At 34.4% G+C, this 24638-nt stretch overlaps 2 protein-coding genes across 2 annotated transcripts in view; one reads left to right on the top strand and one right to left on the bottom strand.

Moving 5' to 3' along the window:
• The window catches only part of LOC134697899 (cubilin-like), a 40996-nt gene extending 31327 nt beyond the window's left edge, over window positions 1-9669 (bottom strand). The window contains exons 1-2 of the mRNA XM_063560185.1: window positions 9553-9669; window positions 7905-8013 (exon numbers count right to left, since the gene is read on the bottom strand). Of these exons, the coding sequence (XP_063416255.1) occupies window positions 7905-7977 (73 nt within the window). The 5' untranslated portion in view covers window positions 7978-8013; window positions 9553-9669. The remainder of the gene's footprint in view (window positions 1-7904; window positions 8014-9552) is intronic.
• Window positions 9670-11741: 2072 nt separating this feature from the next.
• On the top strand, window positions 11742-24095 carry LOC134696963 (uncharacterized). The gene is made up of 9 exons (XM_063558931.1): window positions 11742-11875; window positions 14721-14907; window positions 15757-15860; window positions 17158-17295; window positions 18278-18454; window positions 19024-19136; window positions 20223-20340; window positions 20896-21156; window positions 23484-24095. Exons 1-9 carry the CDS (start codon window positions 11815-11817, stop codon window positions 23765-23767), a joined length of 1443 nt encoding a protein of 480 aa, XP_063415001.1. The 5' UTR covers window positions 11742-11814; the 3' UTR covers window positions 23768-24095.
• Window positions 24096-24638: the final 543 nt, after the last annotated feature.

Here is a 24638-nt window from a genome sequence, read left to right as displayed (position 1 = left end):
TCCCTGCAGTAACCTGACCATGTACAGTAGTACAATGATTCCCTTGGGAAACCTGACAATGCACAGTAGTACAATGGTCACCTGAAATAACATGACAATGCACAGTAGTACAATGGTTCCCTGAGGTAACCTGACCATGTACAGTAGAACTGTGGTTCCCTGAGGTAACATAACCATGTACAGTAGTACAATGGTTCCCTGAGGAAACCTGATAATGCACAGAAGCACAATGGTTCCCTTAGGTAACCTGACAATGCACAGAAGCACAATGGTTCCCTCAGTAACCTGACCATGCACAGTAGTACAATGGTTCCCTGAGATAAACTGACCATGCACAGTAGTACAATGGTTCCCTGAGGTAACATGACCATGTTCAATGGTTCCTTGAAGTAATCTGATAATGCACAGTAGTGCAATGGTTCTCTGAAGTAACTTGACCATGCACGGTAGTGCAATGATTTCCTAATTACTTACCATGCACAGTAGTACAATTGTTCCCTGAAGTAACCTGACCATGCAGAGTAGTACAATGATTCCCTGAGTTACCTACCATGCACAGTAATACAATGGTTCCCTGAAGAAACCTAGCCATGCACAGTAGTGCAATGGTTCCCTGAGGTAACCTGACCATGCACAGTAGTACAATGATTCCTTGAGGTAAACTCACAATACACAACAGTACAATGATTCCCTGAGGTACCATGACCATGCACAGTAGAACAACGTTTCCCTGAGGAGACTTTAACATGCACAATAGTAAAATGGTTCCCTGCACAGCAGAACAATGGTTCCCTGAGGTTACCTGACAATGCCCAGTTGTATAGTGGTTAACTGGTGTAACCTACCATGCACAGTAGTACAATGGTTCACTTAAGTAACCTGACCATACACAGTACAATGGTTCCCTGCAGATTAGTATAATGGTTCCCTGGGGTTACTTGACCATCCCCAGTTGTACAGTGGTTCCCTGAGGTAACCTGACCATGTACAGTAGTACAATGGTTCCCTGGGGTAACATGACCATGTACAGTAGTACAATGGTTCCCTGAGGAAACCTGGTAATGCACAGAAGCACAATGGTTCCCTGAGGTAACCTGACCATGCACAGAAGCACAATGGTTCCCTCGGTAACCTGACCATGCACAGAAGTACAATGGTTCTCTGAGATAAACTGACCATGTACAGTAGTTCAATGGTTCCCTGAAGTAATCTGATAATGCACAGTAGTGCAATGGTTCTCTGAAGTAACCTGACCAAGCACGGTAGTGCAATGATTCCCTAATGACTTACCATGCACAGTAGTACAATTGTTCCCTGAAGTAACCTGACCATGCAGAGTAGTACAATGATTCCCTGAGTTACCTACCATGCACAGTAGTACAATGGTTCCTTGAGGTTACATGACAATGCACAGTAGAACAAAAGTTCCCTGAGGAAACCTGACAATGCAGAGAAGTACAATGATTCCCTGAGGTACCTTACCATGCACAGTAGTAGAATGGTTCCCTGAGGTAACCTGACCATGCACAGTAGTAGAGTGGTTCCCTGAGGAGACATGACAATGCACAGAAGTACAATGGTTCCATGAGGTTACATGACAATGCACAGTAGAACAATGGTTTCCTGAGGAAACCTGACAATGCAGAGTAGTACAATGATTCCCTGAGGTACCTTACCATGCACAGTAGTAGAATGGTTCCCTGAGGTAACCTGACCATGCACAGTAGTAGAGTGGTTCCCTGAGGAGACATGGCAATGCACAGAAGTACAATGGCTCCCTGAGGTAACCTGGCAATGCACAGTAGTACAATGCTTTCCTGAGGTTACCTGACCATGCATATTTATACAGTGGTTCCCTGAGTAACATAACAATGCAAATTATTTCAATGGTTTCCTGAGGTAACTTAAACATATACAGTAGTACAATTGTTCCCTGAGGTAACCTGGCTATGCACAGTAGTATAATTGTTCCCTGAGGTAACCTGTTTATGCACAGTAGTACAATGGTTCCCTGAGGTAAACGCACAATACACAACAGTACAATGGTTCCCTGAGGTACCATGACCATGTACAGTAGAACAATGATTCCCTAAGGTAACATAGCCATACACAGAAGTACAATGGTTCCCTGAGGTAACCTGAACATGCACAGTAGTACAATGGTTCCCGGAGGTAACCTGGTCATGCACAGTTGTACAGTGGTTCCCTGAGTAACCTGACCAGCCACAGTAGTACAATGGTTTCCTGAGGTAACCTGACCATGCACAGTAGTACAATGATTCCCTGAAGTAACTTACCATGCACAGTAGTACAATGGTTCCCTGAGGTAACCTGATCATGCACAGAAGTACAATGGTTCCCTGAGGTAACCTGACCATGCACAGTAGTACAATGGTACCCTGAAGTAACCTGACCATATCAATAGTACAATGGTTCCCTGGGGAAACCTGACACTGCACAGTAGTACAATGGTTCCCTGAGGTAACCTGACCATACACAGTAGTACAGTGGTTCCCTGAGGTAAATATAACCTGACCATGCACAGTAGTGCAATGGTTCCTTCGGTAACATGACCATGCACAGTAGAACAATGGATCCCTGAGGTAACCAGACCATGCACAGTAGAACAATGGTTCCTCGAAGTAACCCGATCATGCACAGTAGTACCATGGTTCCCTGAGGTAACCTTACCATGCACAGTAGTACAGTGGTTCCCTGAGGTAACCTGGTCATGTTTAGTAGTTTACATATGACCTGAGGTAACCTGGTCATGTACAGTAATTTACAAATGACCCGAGGTAACCTGGTCATGTACAGTAATTTACAGATGACCTGAGGTAACCTGGTCATGTACAGTAATTTACAGATGACCTGAGGTAGCATGTCCGTGAAAAAAAAAGAACATCGATGTAATCTGGACTGACTAAGCTGGCGAAGGGAGTTATGAACATTCAATTGTGGTAACCTGAGGTTTGTAGAAAATTAGCGTTTTGCAAAGTTTATCTGTGGTAACATGGAGCTGTTACAATGACCATGAAGTTGTGACCTTAGGTAAACTCACCATATTCTAACATACAGAGGTATTCTGAGGTTACATATGTATATACAGTAGTCAAAAAATGACATTAGTTAACATGTGCTTTTGGCCATGTATAGAAATGCAGAAGTGCCCTGAGGAAAACTTAAAAAATAGTGTTTTGTAGAGTTTATACAAAGTGTGGTAATACGAGTATGTGCAGTAATACAGAGTAACCTCACCATGTACAGCAATACAGAGGAAATATAAGGTAACCTCACAATGTTCAATCATACAGAGGTGACCTGAGGTAACCTCACCATGTGAGCAATCATAGATATGATCTGAGATACAGGAAATACACAGTAATTTAGAGATGACCTAAGGTTATCTGACCATGTACAAAAGTTAACTGGAGATGTGAGGTTTTTCCTTGAAAATATCCAACATCTCTCAAATAAGATTGATTAAGACAATCAACATTTTAAAAAGCAGTTATATACTATATGATGTAATGTCAAATGAAAAAAAATATATTACTGTTCGTACTGCAATGTTTCTCTTTTTTGATACTGGTGAATAAAATCCGTACAGTGTGTACTGGCTGGTCATCATCGCGTATGATACGATTTTGATACTCATACACAGCAAATGAATATTATGCATGAATATAGATAAGATCAGCACGTGCAGCCATAGACTGAGAGTTGTATATTTGTAGTGTAAATATATAGATGCCGATTATAGAATACAAAATTAGATCAGAATCATAGTTATTAAAATTGAGAAAGGAAATGGTGAATATGTCAAAGCGTCAACCACCCGACCATATAGCAGACAACAGCCGATGGCAACCAATGGGTCTCCAATGTAGCGAGAATTCCCGCAGCTGTAGGTGTCCTTCAGTTGGCCCCTAAAAATTTGCATAATAGTTCAGTGATAATGGACGTCATACTAAACTCCGAATTATACACAAGAAACTAAAATTTAAAATCATACAAGCCTAACAAAGGCCAGAGGCTCCTGACTTGTGACATGCGTAAAATTGCGGCGGGGTTAAACATGTTTATGAGATCTCAACCCTCACCCTATACATCTAGCCAGTGTTGAAAAGTAAAAGCATAACAATACGCACATTATAATTCAGTTCAAGAGAAGTCCGAGTCCGATGTCAAAAGATGTAACAAAAGAAAATAAATAAAATGACAATAGTACATAAAGAACAAAAGACTACTAGCAGTTAACTTCTATGCCAGCTCCAGACCTCAATTAAACTGATTGAAAGATTTTGTGTTTATCATATGAATATCAGGTACAATTCCTCCCGTTAGGGGTTTAGTATCATACTATCATAAAATATATGAGAAGAACATAAACCGTGTCATGCCAACAACTGTTTTTTAGAAAAAGATGTGTTTAGTTCCGATTCAAAGACTCTATCAGTGAATCAATATTAAAGCCAAAATATGCAATCTTTAATGACCTGACAACAGTATCGTAACTATATCCCTTTTTAATAAGTCTATTTAAAGGTTTTGTTAGTTTCTGAGGAGAATACTGACATTTTTGTTCTTTGTATAGAATATTTCCATGAAAAATTGGATGTGAAATACCTGAACGTATAAGATGTCTGCATGTTGAGTTATATTTACGAACTTTTTCCTTGTACCGATGATAAAATTTAGTAAATGTTTTGACCAGTTTGTGATATCGAAAACCCTGGTGTAATAATTTTTTAGTAATACATAAATTTCTCTCGCTAAAATCTAATACGTTGTTACATACACGAGAGAATCGTACAAGTTGAGATATATAAACACCATAAGATGATGACAAGGGAACGTCACCATCTACAAATGGATAATTAACAATAGGAAATGAAAAAAATATCTCTCTTATCAACAATTTTTGTATTAATCTTCCCGTTTATGATATAGATATCAAGATCGAGGAAAGGGCAGTGGTCATTGTTATCATTAGCTTTAATTAAAGTAAGTTCTACAGGATAAATTTCTTTAGACTAAGTATACATACGGAAGTCGTTATTATTGAGAGCCAATATATCATCCAAATATCTAAAAGTATTGTTAAATTTTTGTATCAAATATTGTTTTGATGGGTCTTTGCTAATTTAAGTCATAAATTGTAACTCGTAACAATGCAAAAACAGGTCCGCAATAATTGGTTCACAGTTAGTTCCCATTGGAATTCCAATAGCTTGACGATATACGGAATCTCTAAAGTTGTTATCAAATAAAAATTCAAGCGCATAAATAGTATCAAAGCATGTCCAATTGACATAGTTCTTTTGTTTATTGCTACTAAAAAATGATCGCAAAGAGTTTGAACATATGTACTCGCATTCCGACTTTTTAAATGCCCAGTTAAGTAGGGATGTGATTTTTTTTTTAAGAAGAATATGAGGCAAAGTGGTATATAAGGTAGAAAAATCAAAACTTTGAACAGATTTGAAATCACCAATATATGCATGCAATACATCAAGTACTTCCAACGAGTTTTCCACACTCCAAAAGTAATTAATTCCACTATTTTCAAAGGCCTTGTTTGAACAATTTATTATCAGGTTTTTTATTGTACCAAGTTTACTAGTAAGTAAAACAGACAATTTAGTAGTTGAACAATGGACAGTGGCGGGTCCAGGGGTGTTCTGGGTATAGGCACCCTTTTTTTGGAGATCAATGCATTTGAATGGAAACATATAGTTGGAACCCCCTCCTTGTGTCCTGGATTAGGAACCCCCCTTTTTGCAGTCGGACAAGATGGGCTGATTTTCAATAACCTATCTATTAAATGTTATCATTTTCTACTTATGTTACTTTAAAAGAAGTAACCAAAATCAATATATGCGTAATCTGTCCATATGTTAGTGTCATATATTATTAACTATTGTAAAGCCAATCGAGTAAAATACGGATCTATAAATGTATGCTTTGCTTAAATGATAAAGATTTATGATTATTTATACTTTGATATAATTGATGGAATACTTTTCACATATCGATTGTTTGTACAACTTTTATGAGAAAAAAAAACGTATGTGCCTGCCCCAAGTTAGGAGCCTGTAATTCAGTGGTTGTCGTTTGTTTACTAGTATGTGCTTCATATTTGTTTTTGTTCATTTGTTTTATATAATTAAGGCCGTTAGTTTTCTCGTTTGAATTGGATTTCATTGTTATTTATGAACCTTTTATAGATGACAATGCGATATGGAATTTGCTCATTGTTGAAGGCCGTACGGTGACCTACAGTTGTTAATTTCTGTGTCCTTTTGTGGACAGTTGTCTCATTGGGATTTATATCACAGCTTCTTTTTTATATGTATTATTATTGAACGCATACATATCGTTATCTAGGTTCTTCTATTTTAATTGTATATATATATAGTTGTATATATATATATATATATATATGCGAAAGCAAATTTACAGATCTAACATTGTTGGGTTGATGTTTAGACGAGTTGTATATATATATATATATATCTACTACACCTTTCGAATAAACAAAGAATGGTACACAAAGAAGCTTTAAATAAAATACATTTCAAACAAATTTTGCTTTAGTGTTAATGCTAATCTTACAGTGCAAGATGCATGCAGTACACTTAAATTCAAATAATGCCGTGACAGTTTATAGCGATATTTTTTGTAACAGCTCAGTGGCGGGTCCAGGGGTGTTCTGGGGATAGGAATCCTTTTTTTTGGAGATCAATGCATTTGAATGGGAACATATAGTTGGAACCCCCTCCTTGTGTCCTGGATTAGGGACTCCCCCTTTTAAACAAAAATTGAACGGATCCGCCACTGCCCCTCATGCAGTCGAACAATATGGACTGATTTTAATAACCTATCTATTAAATGTTAACATTTTCTACTTATGTTACTTTAAAAGAAGTAACCAAAATCAATATATGCGTAATCTGTCCATATGTAAGTGTCATATATTACCAAACACAATGATAGTCAAAGTTTCAACAGGACATTCACGAAACTTTGGCAGCAATCATTTCATTTTCAGAGGGGGGGGGGGGGGGGGGGGGGGTTATGGTTTTTTTTAAAGTTTGTTTCTAATTGTTCTGCCACTATATGTAATAAAAAAAAATATTGTCTTTCGCCGAAGGAAAAAAATACATAGCCCCCCCCCCCCCCCGAAAATCAAATGTCTGCTGCCTTGGGCATGTGTGGATAACTTTTATTCTTTAATAGTTTATTGTATATATACATTTATTTACATAAATCTCTATGAAACCAGTTTTTGACAACTATTATTATAAAAGTTTAAATCGCCATTCAAAAAGTGTTTTATTTTTAATTATTTTAAGTCATTTACGTTTCACTAAATAAATATCTGTTCACGTTGCAATGATCACAAATAAACCAATTATTTGGATTTTTTTCGTGAATTATTTGTCGTAACTTATTGTAAAAAATTGTATGTGTTCCTGTTTTCTCCTATTTTTCGCACATATACTGTCAGTCGAAATAGAAAGTACAATGATGTATTTTTAGTTTATTCTATTTTTAGATCATGTTATTACTACGCATATGGGCACTATTGCCACGATTACCTGAGGGCACCGATTACCTCAGGGCATATAGCAGCGGACCTAACTGCCATCTGCGTTTCAAACAGGAAGTCTTATCTATGACTAAAAGTCAGTCTGATGACGGAATCATTTCCGGACTCTTTTTTTGTCATTTTTCTCCCAAAATAACTCAATCTGAATAATCATAAGAATGGATGACAAATGCGACTATGCATGTTACCTATAGGACACAGAGGCATGATGATTGATTTATTGTGGAAGGAAGAGAATTAAGCGACACCCAAAATGAGGTCTTCTCGTTTAATAGTATAGATACATTACCATGTATGAAGCAGGTACTCAAAAGCACAATTGATATTTCAAGAAAGCGATGTTTTCGGTTAGTAACTTCCATAAGTCTAGGATATCTATGTAACTATCGGTACCTAGACTGAAAAGAGAAAAGTGAAATGATAAATAAACAAGACTGTGTCCATAGTACTGTACATGAGGGTACATGGATGTCCCACTCGCACTATCATTTTCTAGTTTCAGTGGATCGTGAAATTGCCAGGGTTAAAACTTTTAATTTGGTATTAAAATTGCGATATTCCATATCATTAGGAACATGTTTACTAAGTTTCAAGTTGATTGTACTTAAACTTCATAAAAAGCTACATTGACAGAAAAAATTAATCGGAAGCGACACAAACAGACGAACGGGTGGACGAACGAACGGACGCACAGGTCGAAAAACATAATACCCATAACTGGGGCATTTAAAAAAAAGTAAATAGGAACGTAGAACGTGGAAAAAATTGTCAACTTAATTGGCGACACGAAAGTGAAGCGAAAGATGTGCTTTTTCTACATGCCTTTTGAGCCTCTTTGTTCCATATTTGTTTGTTTTTATTGTGATTAAGATTAAATACAATTTTGACTGCTGTACCCATATTTTGACATTTTTATCTATTATTTATGTGACGCCACTTTGTCATATTTTAAAAGCATTGTATTTCTAAGCATGCCGTTTTATGGAGCATGATGGTCATTCCATAACTACATTTTAAACAGTCGATACAATTGTTTGACCTGTATTCTTTTCCCTAAATTCATGCACCCGTGCATTTGTACAATCTGTTCTTTTAAAAGGGACAGAGCATGTATGTATGTATGTACTGGTAAATGCCTCCGATATCCGAAGAACCCCTCGAAAGCTGCGAGGGTACAGTGGCATCCATGTACACTCCCTATCGGGATTAATGGAGATGTGTCACTAACGTGTTGTCTTTAACTGGTCTTGTATCACTAGACACCGAATGTTCTTGTGCAAATATTACTTGACGGTAGTCGACGCTCACTGTATACAAGTGTACAAATAATATTAACTTAACAACCAGGGTAAGGACAACTACCCATGGGCTACACTCATTTAGATATGCAGGAGTCAAACTCTGGAACGAACTGCCAAATAAGATGCGGGACGAAACGCCATTGGGTCAGTTTAAAGTTTGGCTGGTAATTGGGAGGGCAGGTCGTGTCAGTGTTCCTCCTGCAGATCTCAATGAGCGGTTCTGAAGATCATTTTTTTTTTATTTATCTTGTATACTCTGGCTTTTAATTATTAGGCATAATTTTATATTTGTGTTCTTAATGCTTGAATTGCTTTAAGTGCATTATAATAGCTATTGCATGCATGTTAGTTTATCTCCATTTTATGTTTGCTTATATGCTTTAATTGTGTATTAATTGCTGTGCTTGATAACATTATTTATTTTGCATGATGTGCTATATGTTTTATGTATCGTGCTTGTCCTATATGTATGTCGAATAAAAGCTCGACAAAGCTTATGTTGTATTGTTATAAGTATAACCGACTTTAAATAAATCTTTTTTGCTTTATTTATGCTTTATACAATGCACACACATACATGTACACAGCAGTATTTATTAAAGAAAATAATATATAAAGTAAAAACAGCCTACTCACTGTATCAGTGTTTGTGAATTCGAATTGTTAGGTCCATTTAAAATGAAACTCATTTATTGCGAAATCATTGCAATGTTTTTTTTAAATATGGAATTCAATGTTTGCATCGCTACGGTATCTTTTTACAATAAACAGGTCATCTGTGAAGCAATTAACAATTAAGGTAAAAAATAGATCAATAATAGTATAAACGTCTATAGAATCCGATATTTAAAGTTACACACGATTCTCTTTGTTAAGATATTTAATTATAAATAGTATTCACAAATACAATTGCATTTAAAATAGACAAAATGACGTAAGGATGTGTATTACGTATTTTAAGAGTGTATAAAGCGTTTTTTAATGACAATATGACATATTATAAGTAATTTACCCAACTACTCCAACTTTTGGCATTTTAAAATGAATTTGACGGAATCGTAACTAAATGATTAAAATTAATTTTGAAAACTCGAAAATGGAAAAATCCGGAAGCCTGTTATTATTAGTGCCACAGAGAAAGAAATGTCGTACATTTGGCATACCAGCAAAAAAGATCACCCTCGGCTATCGCTAGGTGTCGAATGACACAGCCTTTAGTTTTTTTATGTTTTGATTTATACGCTAGCTCTGTTTGTGGTCTTTTGGGCGTTTTTCGCAGAACAATGCATATATGCATATCGTAATAACTGCCACTTATAATGACGACATCCTACAAATGTACATCTTTCAAATTTTCACTTTTGAAAGCGTGATTTCAATACATGAAAGTCACATAGAGGGAAATATTTCAACCATAGGTCGCAATCAAATAGCAATTGTTGTCAAACATAAAGGAATGAGAAGTAAGAGAACTAGTTAAAAGAACTGCAAAATAAGTTGAAGAAAACATATCAGAAGTAAGAAAGAAAAGATATTTGACGTCTTATTTTGTATAAATTAATGTTGCTATCTAATTCAGGGTGAAACATTTATTATTCAGAGGACGCTTTTTGCTGATGTTTAGAACAGACGTGATAATTTTTTTTTACAATTTAATTTTTGATTATCGGTAAGGCGTCTTCTGATTGGCTGACGTTATTTTTTTTTATCAGCCCATAGACCTAATCTAGTCATGTGACCATGTTAAATTGAATTTAGAATTAAATCATAAAAAATAACTGTAATATTGTTGCTGTCTATTCGAAATAGCATAAACAATGTGGTGCACACGTAAAAATAACCCACTACGCGGGTTATTCAGTGTGCACCACATTTTTTTTATGTTATTTCTTCATAGACAGAAAAATATTACAGTCATTTTTTAAACTGTAAAAGTTAAAACCAAAAACATATTGAACTCCGGGGAAAATTCATAACAAAAAATTCCATTAGCAAATTAGCAAATGACAAAATCAAAAGACCAAACATCAAACGAATGGATAACAACTGTCATATTCCTGACTTTGTATAGGCATTTTCGTGTGCAGAAAATGGTGGATTGAACCGGTTTTATAGCTAGCTAAACCTCTCACTTGTATGGCAGTTGCATCAAATTCCATTAAATTCACAAGGATACATGAACAAAACAAACAGAATTAAGAGAAAACATGCCAAACATAGTCAACATTGTTTTATAATCTTAATCACTATAAAAACATAATATTTATTAATTTTTCATATTGATTCTCCGTGGAAAGCAAACATGCACGTACAATGTAGATGAATTTAGAATATCCTTCTTCAGCACTTTCGTGAAATATTAATGTTATGTGGATGTTTTGTCGGACTGAACGAGCGAAAAATGCTGTATGGGTACCAGAAATTTGTTTCTTATTCTAGAAACAATTCAGTCTGACTTTCAGTATAAAATTTGAAAAAATGAAAACAATTACGTCGTTATAAACTTCCATTTTTTGTCAATTACATTAGCTGATACATTTCCCCTCTATTTTCTTTTTTAATAAGCACAAATCCTGCGACTCACCGTTACAGTTCGTCAGTAAAAAAAATTAAATTTTCTAGGTTTATTAAAATGATAGACCTTTATTTTTTCATCAAACAAAAACAACGTGAAAATTGAACGCGCTGTATTAAATTTTAAGCCTCATTACATTATAGGCTTCATAATAAAAGTATTAAAATATTTGATCGGTGAACTTTAAGGCGATTTTAATATGACCTTAAATTCAAAATAGACTAAAGCTTATTAAATGCAGGAATGCCTATAGAACATGGTTATTGTAGGGACAAAATGTGCTACTTTTATTATTTGGATATGTATGAATATGCGATGCTGCGATGAAGATCAACCAGTATTGGATAATAATATTGAAATTAATTTTGATTGATATTGGTAGAGGTAAGTTTAAAGAAAAGAAAAGGCTGTTCATTACTCACATTAACGGCTAAAACTTTCTCTTGTATGACGACATTTATTTAAGAATTGAATATTTCGTTTTTCAAATTCATTGGGGATGTAAAAGCGTTGACCGAAGTGTTTACAGAATTAGTGGAATGGTTCATTTGTCAAAGTACTGACACGACTGGCAAAAACATTGTTCAATATTTCAAGAACTATAACTCCTGAACGTTGAATGTGACAATCGTCAATATTGAACGTGTCCTTCATTTTGTCATCAGTAAAAAACAACATATAAATTTCTGAAAAGCTTTGTTTGAATGGTTCATAAGTGCACAGACGCTGTTTGGCAGCCGTCCGTCCTGATGCCCGCCCCTCTCACATCAGTAAATCAATAACCGATTTGTCCTTCGGAAATCAGCTTAAAAAATGATCTAAACTAAAATGAAAGAAATTCGTCCTTAGTGATAAAAGCCTTGTTTTTCCATCATGTCCAAACATTCGATCTTGCAGTTCAATACAAAATTAGTTTACTAAAAATGTAAAAAAACGTTTAGACGTGACATTCTTTCTCCTTTTTTTGCAATTGGCGCACGGCTTAGTATGTTCATCAAAGCCCCGGTCACAACAGATCGTACGATTTTTGGTCGTGGAAGATATATAAAGTAAATTCGTAACAATGTCGTTAAAAATGTCAAAAAGATATTTCGAGTGGTTACATCAGCTACGATACATGTATGTTCACGATAGTACCACGATGGGCACGAGACAGAAACAAAAAATATAATGTACTTTCGTAGGTTTGCCGCGAGTCGGTTATGCAGCAGTCGTGCAACAGTCGTACGACAATCGTGAGATGTTTAGGGCTATTTTTCGTGTTTTTATGTCATGGGATGCGCGTTTTACTGTCGTTCCACTGTCGTAGGACTGTTGTAAGCACAACAGTAGAGGGTCACTCGCGCATTTGGATCCGAACTATTATAAAGAAGGCCCGATTTATGGCGTTCCATTTGCCATTTGCTTCCAATATTGTTGACCAGTTTTTGTCTTGATTTGCATGAACTTTTACTCGACATTCTCCAAAAGTATGACTTGTGTCTTAATTTTCCTTGACAAATTCTCATTTATATCAAATTTGTATGAAATTTACTCGACATATTCTTGACATTCTGAATATGGTCTTAAAATTTCTTGACAAATCCTTGACATTTAAATACTGTCTTGAAATTTCTCGACATATTCTCGACATTCTTTTTTTCTCTCAGTATGGCTTGACATATTCTAAACATTTTGAATAGTGTCTTAAATTTATTTGTTGTTTTAAGTTACACTACTTACAAAAAATATAAAAGTTAGGCATGTAAAATAATTGAAATTTTTTTTACAAATGCAAATATGGCAATGAAATCTAATGTATAAAATAATTTAAATGTGAGTGTGTGGATATAAAACAATTTAAATGTGGGTTTTTAAAAAAAAATCAAATTTTGATTCCTAAATCTTATTAATTAAATGATTAAAACCAATCAAACTGTATACATATTTCATTCTACACTCATAATATTCAATAATTATAATAATTGTACAAAAATGTAGTTTATATAAATGGCAAATTGTGATGATATACAAATTAAAGCATTCATTTAACAGAAGATTAATTTGTGTAATGTCATCTGTTGGAATATATATTAAGTATTACACATGGACAGTATGTTCCCATAAAAGTAAGGTATTCCACACCCAAAATACACTCAACTGTCAAACAGAAATTACTAATTTACCTGTAAGCAGCCATACAACTTATCAGTTGACCATTCCAAAGATTAAAAGAAAATTATTATCTACTCTAGGAATAATATAAAAAAAATGTATTCATAGTAGGTCCCATCAATGATTTCTATAGAAATCAAATTTGCTTTTTATTTTCTATAGAAATCATTGGTCTTATGAAATGGATCTCAAACAGACATGCACAATATATTTTTTTCTTTTCGCGAAGGAGTTATCACAAATTTTTTTGGGGTAAAAAGTTATAAAATTCAACACTCAAATTTGAATAAAAATTATTTTTAGGTTGATCTAAAAAATGAATAAGGTTTTTGAATCAAGATGAGAACAAATTATTTGACCTACACGAAAGTCCCCCCCTCCCCCTCTTTTTTAGCCACTAAAACCCAAAAGATGAATTGTAGGGTCCAAAAGAGATGTAATTATCCTGTACATGATTATTGTTATTCTTGTGCTGCGTGTAATAAAAATGAACCTCACGTCATAGAAATTCACGTAAAATATGGCTGTGTTTGACTTTTTTCGGAATTTGAATAAGTAAAGTCAATTTCAGTGCATTCAAACCATAGGAGCATAATTATTCTGAATCAGATACTTCCTGTTAATAGTTCATCTCGTGTCGGAAGATAATTCCATTTTTTTTCAAAATTATAAATCTCTTTTATAGAGTTTAATTACTGGTAATCCTCTCAAGAGATAATTCAATATCATATTTCAAATATATATAGTTTCTTTTGATTATATAATGAGGTAAAACTTTACGCAAATGTTTGAAATTGTTGTATTCACGGATCACGTTTTTAATATATCACTGTCTAGTCTAAAGATGTTAAATGTCTGACTCGATCGTGAAATCAATTTTAGTAAGAATATCACACTAAGTGTTAAATTTTACAATTATAACGATATCAAATATCAAGAGTACATTCTTAATATGATAGCTTTGGATAACATTATATACGACATATCAATGGTAAACTATTATCAAATGTTACATACGATATTTTATAGAAATAGTAAACATCAAATCGCAATAGCTAATTTTTGATATTTTCAGACATTTTCTGCTGTACATTTCCTGTAACGTGGGACGGAACTTGGTATGATAGTACGGAAGGCACACTTACGGTATCCAAGGCAACATTGCAGGTGACTTCCGGTTGGGTTGTTACACTTGGCGCATCCTCAGTCACAACTTGGACATGCGTAGCTGAAGATACTTCTAATAATTACTTTGTGTTCCGGTATGAAGACTGTTTTACCATCTTTATTCAGAATTTCAATCTATATTAACACTTCTGATTTCAATTGGCTAGTAGAACCTAACGTATTCTGGGTAATATTTTCTAAAATGGCCTGTTTTAATCACTTTTATTGAAACTGTGGCATTTTTACTTTTGACAACTTAAAAACTACTTTATTATTTTTATTTCTTAAAAACTCTATCTGTCTGTAAAATATGTGTGTTATTTTGTCTGTATAAATGGGCATACACTGGTGTTCAGTAGGTGTCGTCTGTTAATGTGGTTCATACATGTTTCTCGTTTTTTATACAGATTAAACCGTTGGTTCTCCCGTTTGAATTGTTTTTTCACTAGTAATTGTTCGGGCCCTTTATACATGTACAAAGATTGTAGCTTGCTGCTCGGTGTGAGAAATGCTCAGTGTTGAGGACCGTTCTTTGACTAATAATGGTGTACTTTTATAAATTGTGACTATGATGGCGAGTTGTCTCATTGGAACTTATACCACCTCTTCTTATATCTGTTGAACGTTTTCCAATCCGAAGCAAGCTCTGAAACTGAATGAACTACGGCGAAGATGCTCATCCTGCTTTTTTACTAAAGCATATCCTTGCTTTATTCAAATGTCATCCTTTACAATCAAATGATAGCTCCCCTAAAGTCGAGTACATTGATATTTATTCACAATTGCAAGGGTCTGAACTCCTGTAAAAATGTTGATCAGTGCTATTTATTTGACCTTTTCAGCGACAGATACATTGATCCTAGCGTTGATTTAAATTCAATTACAAATAAAAATGTTTTTATGTATTTAAAAAAAAATGCTTTGACATTTTTTTTCCATTTTAGTGGAGATTCGTCTTTGAACTTTTTTTCGTCCAACATTATACCGTATTTGTGTATTCACTGGACAAATGTGACGGATAATTCGTTCTACTACTACATTTTAGCAGGTAATAACAAAATATATTATAGTGCAATCTTTCGACGGTAGAGACATATACAATGTACTCTAAAACCATACTAATTCAGTATGTAAAACTTATCTTACCTTCTAATAATTTCTAGGAATATGATTGGTTAAATTGAACCGCGTAGATACCGTGTATATTTCATATTAGATGAGTAGGCGGACCTTTCAATACACGGTACCTTTAAGAAAACGGCAACACGGTGTTTTGGAAAATTCGTAAAGGCTTCAATAGACGAATAAATAGATGATCAACGATCATTGAAATACATTCAAGAACCTTTTAAAGTTAAGTAACATGTTGATTTTGTTGGCATTTGTTTTGTACAGTTAAATTCTCTGAACTAACGTCAAGTATACTAAAAACAGTTCTGAAGAAGCTTTTAAGTTACATTGTATAAAGAATGAAATTGAGGATGGAAATGGGGAATGTTTTAAAGAGACAACACGACCATAGAAAAAACAACAGCAGAAAGTAACCAACAGGTCTTCAATGTAGCGAGAAATACCCGCACAATATAGATACCTGTATGTGTACATGTACTATTGGCTTGTAACCTCTCTCACTTGTATTGTGCATATTGTAAATATTTATTGTTTGTATTTGTTATCTCTGTACAAATGTAATGCATTGGCTTCATGAAAATGAAAAATAAATTATTCAAGTGGTTGATGGCTTATATCAAATTGACCTGTATGCTAGTATATGTTTATTACAATTTTGTTCTGTTATTATACCACTATTGTCAAGCTGTATATTATGTATATCTGCCTTTTATAACAGTGTAAACTGTCAGAGTGTACAATAAAATCTTGAAATCTTGAGTAAAAAAATTCGCCACCCCGTGTGCTAGTGAGCTAAAACAAATTCCAATATGAAATGTATTGATTCCATATATATCGTGTTAGGTCACTAGCACATTATGTAACTAATAATATGCCATTTTTGAAAAACCTTGAAGGCCTTACGGTGACCTGTTATTTTTAATTTATGTGTCATTGGTCTCTTGTAGAGATTTGTCTCATTGGCAATCATACCACATCTTCTTTTCTATATTCGATTACGTAACCGACTTGTTACATATCTTGTCAGTAATATTGATTTTTACTTTTGAGTAAAAAACACTTATCAATATTTAATTATACAAATCAACATTTTGATTTCTCGTTAAAAATAAATTCAAGATTAAACAAAGTATTTATTTTCCATCATATTTCATTTATTTCATGTCTTTTTTTTTTTGTATTGTTTGTTTGCATCAAATTATTTTCATATACAGATTATCAGTCAAATGGTGTGAATGAGCGCGCTTACCTTGAAACATTCAGTTCAGCAATTACATCTTGGTCGGCCTCAACGTACTGTTCGCCTTCAAGTCCACCAGGAGACGAGGAATTCCATATGGCTGTCAGACAAGGTTTAAAATCAACTTACTTATAAAACATTCGTACTTTATTGGTCATTCTTGCGAGAATTAACGAATAGTTAATAACGACTGACCTATAGAAATAAAATGTAATGTAGCTCTGCATAGATTCAAACTCATATAAAAAAAACACGATTAAAAGACAAAAAACAACAGTATACACAACAGAACAAGGACAAATAAAAACTTAGCAACACGGCCAATATCACACTCTTGGGTAATCTCCGTTGCTCCAGAAGGGTTAGTTGATCCTGTCCGTAAGTCACAACCGACGTGCTACTCCTAAGATTTATACAAATTGATAAAGCGTCGCACAAAAGTCTGGTGCAATCGTTTCTTATTAAGGCCTTACACGTCATCAAATTGATAAACTATCGGTCATGTAAATTGTCATATCTTGAATCTCATTCGAGGATGAAAGTTTTGACACATTTTTCAATAAAGGATACACAAGGCTATTGCCAATATAAACAACATAGACATCGAAAATTTAAAAAGCAGAAGGAACTACGCGTAAAACCTAATGAAGAACTACACGTACCCCAACACTTGAAAACAAAACAAGGGTGATCTTACGGGCTCCGGAAGGATAAGCAGATCCTGTTTGACATGTGACACTCATTGTGTTGATCATGAAATTACAAACCTGTTGAAAAATCTAGCTCGATATGGCACATCCAAGAAAAAAGGGCGGGATCGTGGTTACGACAATTGGAACAGATTTTTCGTCATCTGTTAAACCAACTTACCATAACATTCAAATTTTTGTTTAAAGGTTGTTTAATTTCGTCTTTGAATGGCCGTATCAGTATCAATGCTATTTCGTTGAATTTAGCACCATCATTGATATAAAAGAAGTATTTGTTCTAGTATTTATTTTTGGACTTCTTCCTGTCTCGATTTAAATTGAGTTTTATCAATTTTATAATTGGACAAAAAATATTCATAATCTGACTTATCATTCTTCTTACAGGGTATGCATCTTCAGTTTATATAGATTTCCCTCCTATATTACAAGGGACACACACATATACGTACACACATGTAGGATCTGTGTTTTGTAGTGCTGCCTCAGATGTAGATATTTGTGCTGATGCAACTACAGCAAAATTTAATTACACACTATGCAGCACAGTTCAGCTGTTTTCAAGTAAGTATTAGGATCTTCCAAGGGGAGAAATAATGTGGTAAAAATTACCAAGTGAGAGGTCTAGCTAGCTGTAAAGCCAGGTTTATTTCACCATTTTCAAAAAAGGCCTGTATTATGTCAGTAATATGACAGTTGTTGTCCATGCGTTTGATTCTTCTGCTTGTGCCTTTGATTTTGCTATTTGATTAGGAACTTTTGATTTAAATTTCAGCTCAGTATTTTTGTGATTTTTCTTTTTATTGGATTTTCTACCCATCGATATCGTATATTATCAGTCACGAGCCTTAATTTGAACTTTTTTGGCGAGAGAGCGATTCACAGATTGTCTAATATATTAATACAAAATCATCGAGGATAAATAGATTAATTGAACTTTACTAAACATCACAGTGTGGGTGCACACGTAACATTAAAAAAAACCAATTCGTACCAATATTTAAAATCTAAACCCTCTAAATTTAAATGTTTAGTTCAGTCCCGAACATTGTTTAATCGAACAAGAAAACATGTTATAGGAATTTAAATTCAAGTAAACATTGACATGCGTTGTACTTTTATCATTTTGCAAGGTGAAGGAGTGTTGGGTTGTGTCGCCTCTATACCCAGTGGAAGTACATCGTATATAAGTGTATACAATCCAGGAACAGTAGACAACGTTAACTATTTTCGATTTTCATGTTTGGTTAGTAATTTTAAAACACATTTTAGTTACTAACTGCAGTTACAAACACCGAATTTCAGGATCAGAGTTTCTGGAACCAAAGAAATCATCAAAAATGTCTTCTGAGTATGAAACTAGGAGAATAACATTATATTTATTTGTTTTGTAAATTCATATTTTACATAATATTGTTTTCTAAAAATAGTTTATAGTTATACAGGTAGCAGGCTTATAACTTAATACGTCAGACGCGAGTTTCATCTACATAAGACTCACCAGTGACGCTCAGATCAAAATAGTTATAAAGCCAAACATGTACAAAGTTGGTGAGCATTGAGGACCCAAAATCCCCCCCCCCCCCCCCCCAAAAAAAAATGGAAAGTGTTTTTCGAGCAAAACTTGTAACGAATTAGATAATAAAAATAAAAATAATTCTAATATGACGCCCTTATTGCGCTTTGTTAACAAAGACGTGTTCTAATGAACACAAAAAAAAATACGTTTCACACATGCGCACGGACTTACTGTTTATTTTAACATTGTTTCCATCGTTATCCTTTTAAATATTTACATTTAAGCAGCTATCATAAACTTTTATTATATATTTTTTATCAAACAACATATATTTGTATTTGACGCTCAGTGTAAAATATCGACAAATATAATGCCTACCCATGTTAAAATGAGCATAGAGCATGACACGAAGGAATTATATACGCACAATTGGTGCTCCCAATTGCATATTACGTTACTAATCTCATTGTTAAAGGAGGCACGAATGCTTATTATTGCTTACATCCACTTCAGGGTGTTTTTTTTTCTTTTTTATAAAACTCGAGAACGGTAAAATTGCCGCCACCTTAATTGGATCTTGTGATTGTAATTAGCAATGTGTATAATTTTCATAGCATATTGTTGAATCAAACTATAGATAGGGAACGGAAACAAATTGGATGCAAGCATGGACGGACGAACGATGGTAACACCTGCTGCTCAATCCTTTGACGACGGGGGCATACTAACAGAAGTAACAGACATCCTTAATAAATAATGATTAATTTAAATAATGATAAATTTAAATAATTAAAAGGGTTTGATATTTTGAAGGCAGTGACTTATTCTGGAACTACTGTACTCAGCAGTGTTAGTGCTGGAAGCTGCGAACAATCACAGTCACCAGCGGTTGCAACATCCACTGGTGGCGTACTATCGCTATCGACGATAGGTGAGATTACATATAAGTAAACTTGAAAAAAATGAGATTCTCAATTGACTGAGATTCTGAATTAAGTGCTTCTTTTTAGGTTTCTTTTATTTTTAGACAATTTTTACTACTCTTGATATTTCGGCCCTGAATTCTCTATTTTTTCATTTTGTTTCTTTACTGTTTTGATGCTCATTTTCGTTTTTGTGTTTACTGTTCATAAACCTACATTAGAATGTAAAAATGTTATACAATTGTTTCCGAACACACGAAGAATAGTACAGATTATGACGAATGAAACAACACTAACACAAACCAAATCTGACCAAAACAAAAACCACCCAATCAAAATAGCGAATAAAAGTAAATGAAAAGGAATCGAACTTATTAAGTCCAACTCAGATGCAGTCAATATGCATTCGAGGGGTCAGAACTTGTAGCTGTGATACGAGATAGAATTGTATGTGCGTCTTTACCATATTCTTTATTAATAAAACATTTTTGTAACACAACATGTATTTCCAATGAAAAACCATGATAATAATTTTTTTTTGAATTTTTTATTTATTATTGAAGTCAATTGTACATCAGACACATCTACTACAAGTAGTGCTTCGACCGAAAATGAGATAACAACAGGAAGTGGTGTTACAACAGAAAGTAGCGTTACAACAGGAAGTAGTGTTACAACAGAAAATAGTGTTACAACAGGAAGGGGTGTTACAACAGAAAGTAGCGTCACAACAGGAAGTGGTATTACAACAGAAAACAGTGGTACAACTGATAGTAGTTTTACAACAGAAAACAGTATATTGATCAGCAGTAACAATAGTTATTGTGAGTGGATGTAGATATAGGAAGATGTGGTGTGAGTGCCAATGAGACAACTCTCCATCCAAATAACAATTAAAAAAAAGTAAACCATTATAGGTTAAAGTACGGCCTTCAACACGGAGCCTTGGCTCACACCTGTTATGAACTATTGAATGGTTCTAACCAGAATGTGTGAGGGTATCTTAGAAAAAAATGTTGATTAAGGTTATAGCAAATATTTTTGTACGTTCAAATATCTAAGGGTAAATGTTTAGAAAAATTAGCTAGTATGCATATTTGTATGTGGTAAGTTATTATCATTGCAATAATCATAGATACCATGATTGAATTTTTATATTTCCGTCAGACGCATGTTTTGTCTACAAAAGACTCATCGTGAAGCTCGAATAAAAATGTCAAAAATTTTACAAATATGAAGAGCATTGACGACCACAGAAATTATCAGTAAAGGTGCAAGACTTTGATAAATAATGATTATAGTCGCCGTCACGTAAAATTGGCACCATGATTTTTGTCAAAATTTTCTTAAATATCGATCGCGTTTACTCGAGATCATGTTTTTCAATTAGCGGAATAAAAATCCAATCCAAATACATACTACTGTTCTACCTTTTATTGTGTTTGCACTGTATAATCCTGACCTTCACAAAATCCAGGATTCTTTTGTATGGTGGAATCCGACATTGTTATTACCGGAAGTGTTGCCGTGGAGTCCACGTGCTCTCAATGTTCTTGTGTCTCTCGGAGCTGTGCGTCATCTTTATGTAAAAAGCGCGGGAAATCGTATCATCAATAACAATGATATTACCGGAGAGTAACGAATGTTATGTAGTAAGGGATCCTCATAGAAACCAAGATGGCGGTTTTACAATGAAAACAATCTTGAAAAATGTGAAGGTCAGGATTATACAGTGCAAACACAATAAAAGGTAGGACCGTAGTATATATTTGGAATGGATTTTTATTCCACTAATTGAAAAACATGATCTCGAGTAATCGCGATCGATATTTAAGAAAATTTTGACAAAAATAATGGTGCCAATTTTACGTGACGGCGACTATAGACAGTTTTTAAAGACGGCTGCAGTGCAGGCGATTTGGTGTCACGATATCACAGTAGCATGGGTTCGAATCCCGGCGAGGGAAGAACCAAAAATTTGCGAAAGCAAATTTACAGATCTAACATTGTTGGGTTGATGTTTAGACGAGTTGTATATACATTATGTACACAGCCATGTATCACCATCATTGATGGCGATCCGATGGATACATCTGTTGTAGGGTTGTCACTGACTCAGACGTACTTATGAACATAATTATTTTCTGTGACAGTATCTTACATTAATTTGTAGGATCCTTTACTATAGATAATTTAGCTGATCTGTAACAATAACATATTCATGCCTTATATATCATGTACTGTAGTACGCCGCTAGATTAAAACTGACGTGGAAAGGTAACACATGCCCACCAAAAGCTCTTTTTTTGAGAGCCCAGGTGGTCGTGCGGTCTAGCGGGACGGCTGCAGTGCAGGCGATTTGGTGTCACGATATCACAGTAGCATGGGTTCGAATCCCGGCGAGGGAAGAACCAAAAATTTGCGAAAGCAAATTTACAGATCTAACATTGTTGGGTTGATGTTTAGACGAGTTGTATATATATATATATATCTTCAAACAATTGTTTCAACGGGTGATTCATTAAATAAAGATGTTGTAAGATATTCAAGGAGACAACCACACAAATAGAATCGACTTGACAAATGCATGGACGCGAGCAGCAACAGATCGCCATACAGTCTTCCACAATGAGCAAAACACATACCGCATATTAAGCCGTAAAGGGTTTAGCATAAATAAACGGTTCAAATTGAGGGATTTTTGTTGAAATTGAAACAAGAAAAATTTATCACTGAACTAGTTTTAATAAAAGAAGTATCAATGTAGCAAACTATAATTTTGAAACAACGATAAAAGGACTGTTTTATTATTTTCATTAAAGAAAATAATGGTTAAATCAAAATGGGAAGGACAAGAGTGTCACTGGAATTTGATGAAAATCATAAAATTGACTATATGTGTAAAATAACTACAAAATGTTCTAGTTGGCAAGAATGTGAATCAAGACGTGTGTATTTTATTTCTGTTTTGATACATGATGAAATGAAGTTCATTTATCGGTTGTTACATGTAAAGATAACGTGTTCTAGTATTTGACGAAAATAACAAAGTGTTTTGATATTTGTTTGATGATCTTAAACCGTTAGAACAAAGTCAACATCCTCACATGTAAACTGATTGTATACAAAACTTTATAATATATCTTTGCAGCCGCGAATGAAACATCTTTATACCAAAACTGGTTTTGTTCAACATTGGAGATGCAGAAGTGTTATGGAATTTTAACAGCTGTATGTGTAGCTGGAACATTCATATTTTTCACTGTGTTGCTCATATTTTGTGTATATAAACCCAAAAACAAGAAAAATGTGCAGAAGATTGATAAACTTCCTACGCAATTAACTTTACAAGATATGACTGAACCAACGTCACTTCCTGTTTCTCCACGCATGTGTTTCTTATTACCAAAATCTGAGTTTTCAAATGCACGATAAACAACATAAGTAATTGAAAATTTATTTCATATTTTAGTATCCTAAATACTCTTTACTTGATCATGTAACTAAAATTAAGCTAAACATCAAACAATTGATGTGATCCAAACCACAGAAGGGAGAACACAAAGAAGAAGAAGACATATAAAAAAGAAGATGTGGTATGATTGCCAATGAGACAACTATCCACAAAAGACCAAAATGACGCAAACATAAACAATTATAGGTCACCGTACATACGGCCTTCAACAATTAGCAAAGCCCATACCGCATATAGTCAGCTATAAAAGGCCCCGATAAGACAATGTAAAACAATTCAAGCGAGAAAACTAACGGCTTTATTTATGTAAAAAAATGAACGAAAAACAAATTTGTAACACATAAACAAACGACAACCACTGAATTACAGGCTCCTGACTTGGGCCAGGCACATACATAAATAAAGTGGCGGGGTTTAACAGGTTGTTTGTATCGTTAAAAAAGAGGGTCGAAAGATACAGAAAGACAGTCAAACTCATAAATAGAAAATAGATTGACAACGCCTGGCTGAAAATGAAAGAGGACATACAGACAAACAATAGAACACATGACACAACATAGAAAACAAAAGAATAAGCAACACGAACCCCACAAAAAACTAGGGGTGATCTCAGATGCTCCGGAAGGGTAAGCATATGTGGCACCCTGTTAACCTGAATATAGAAAAAGCCACATGATGTGACAATGGTTTTTTTAATATACAAAATTAAATGAAGATAGTGATATAACTTTTGAAATTTGATGAATTGACTAACAGCATACGCAGAACACAAAAAACACAAAATGACATGAAATGACACACACAGATATGATTCAGCAACCCGATAACAAA

This window comes from Mytilus trossulus, chromosome 14 (assembly GCF_036588685.1).
Source record: "Mytilus trossulus isolate FHL-02 chromosome 14, PNRI_Mtr1.1.1.hap1, whole genome shotgun sequence".
In the NCBI taxonomy this organism is placed as follows: Eukaryota; Metazoa; Mollusca; class Bivalvia; order Mytilida; family Mytilidae; genus Mytilus; species Mytilus trossulus.
The sequence above is the reverse complement of the archived record's forward strand: the minus strand, read 5'-3'. Positions and strand labels throughout refer to the sequence as shown.

What these genes read in the sequence shown, in the direction of transcription:
- LOC134696963 (XM_063558931.1), top strand. Translation starts at nt 11,815, where the DNA reads ATGAAGATCAACCAGTATTGGATAATAATATTGAAATTAATTTTGATT. An exon ending in CCATATGGCTGTCAGACAAG is followed by an intron (nt 17,296 to 18,277) that starts GTTTAAAATCAA and finishes TTCTTCTTACAG; the next exon opens with GGTATGCATCTTCAGTTTAT. An exon ending in ATTTTCGATTTTCATGTTTG is followed by an intron (nt 19,137 to 20,222) that starts GTTAGTAATTTT and finishes GATATTTTGAAG; the next exon opens with GCAGTGACTTATTCTGGAAC.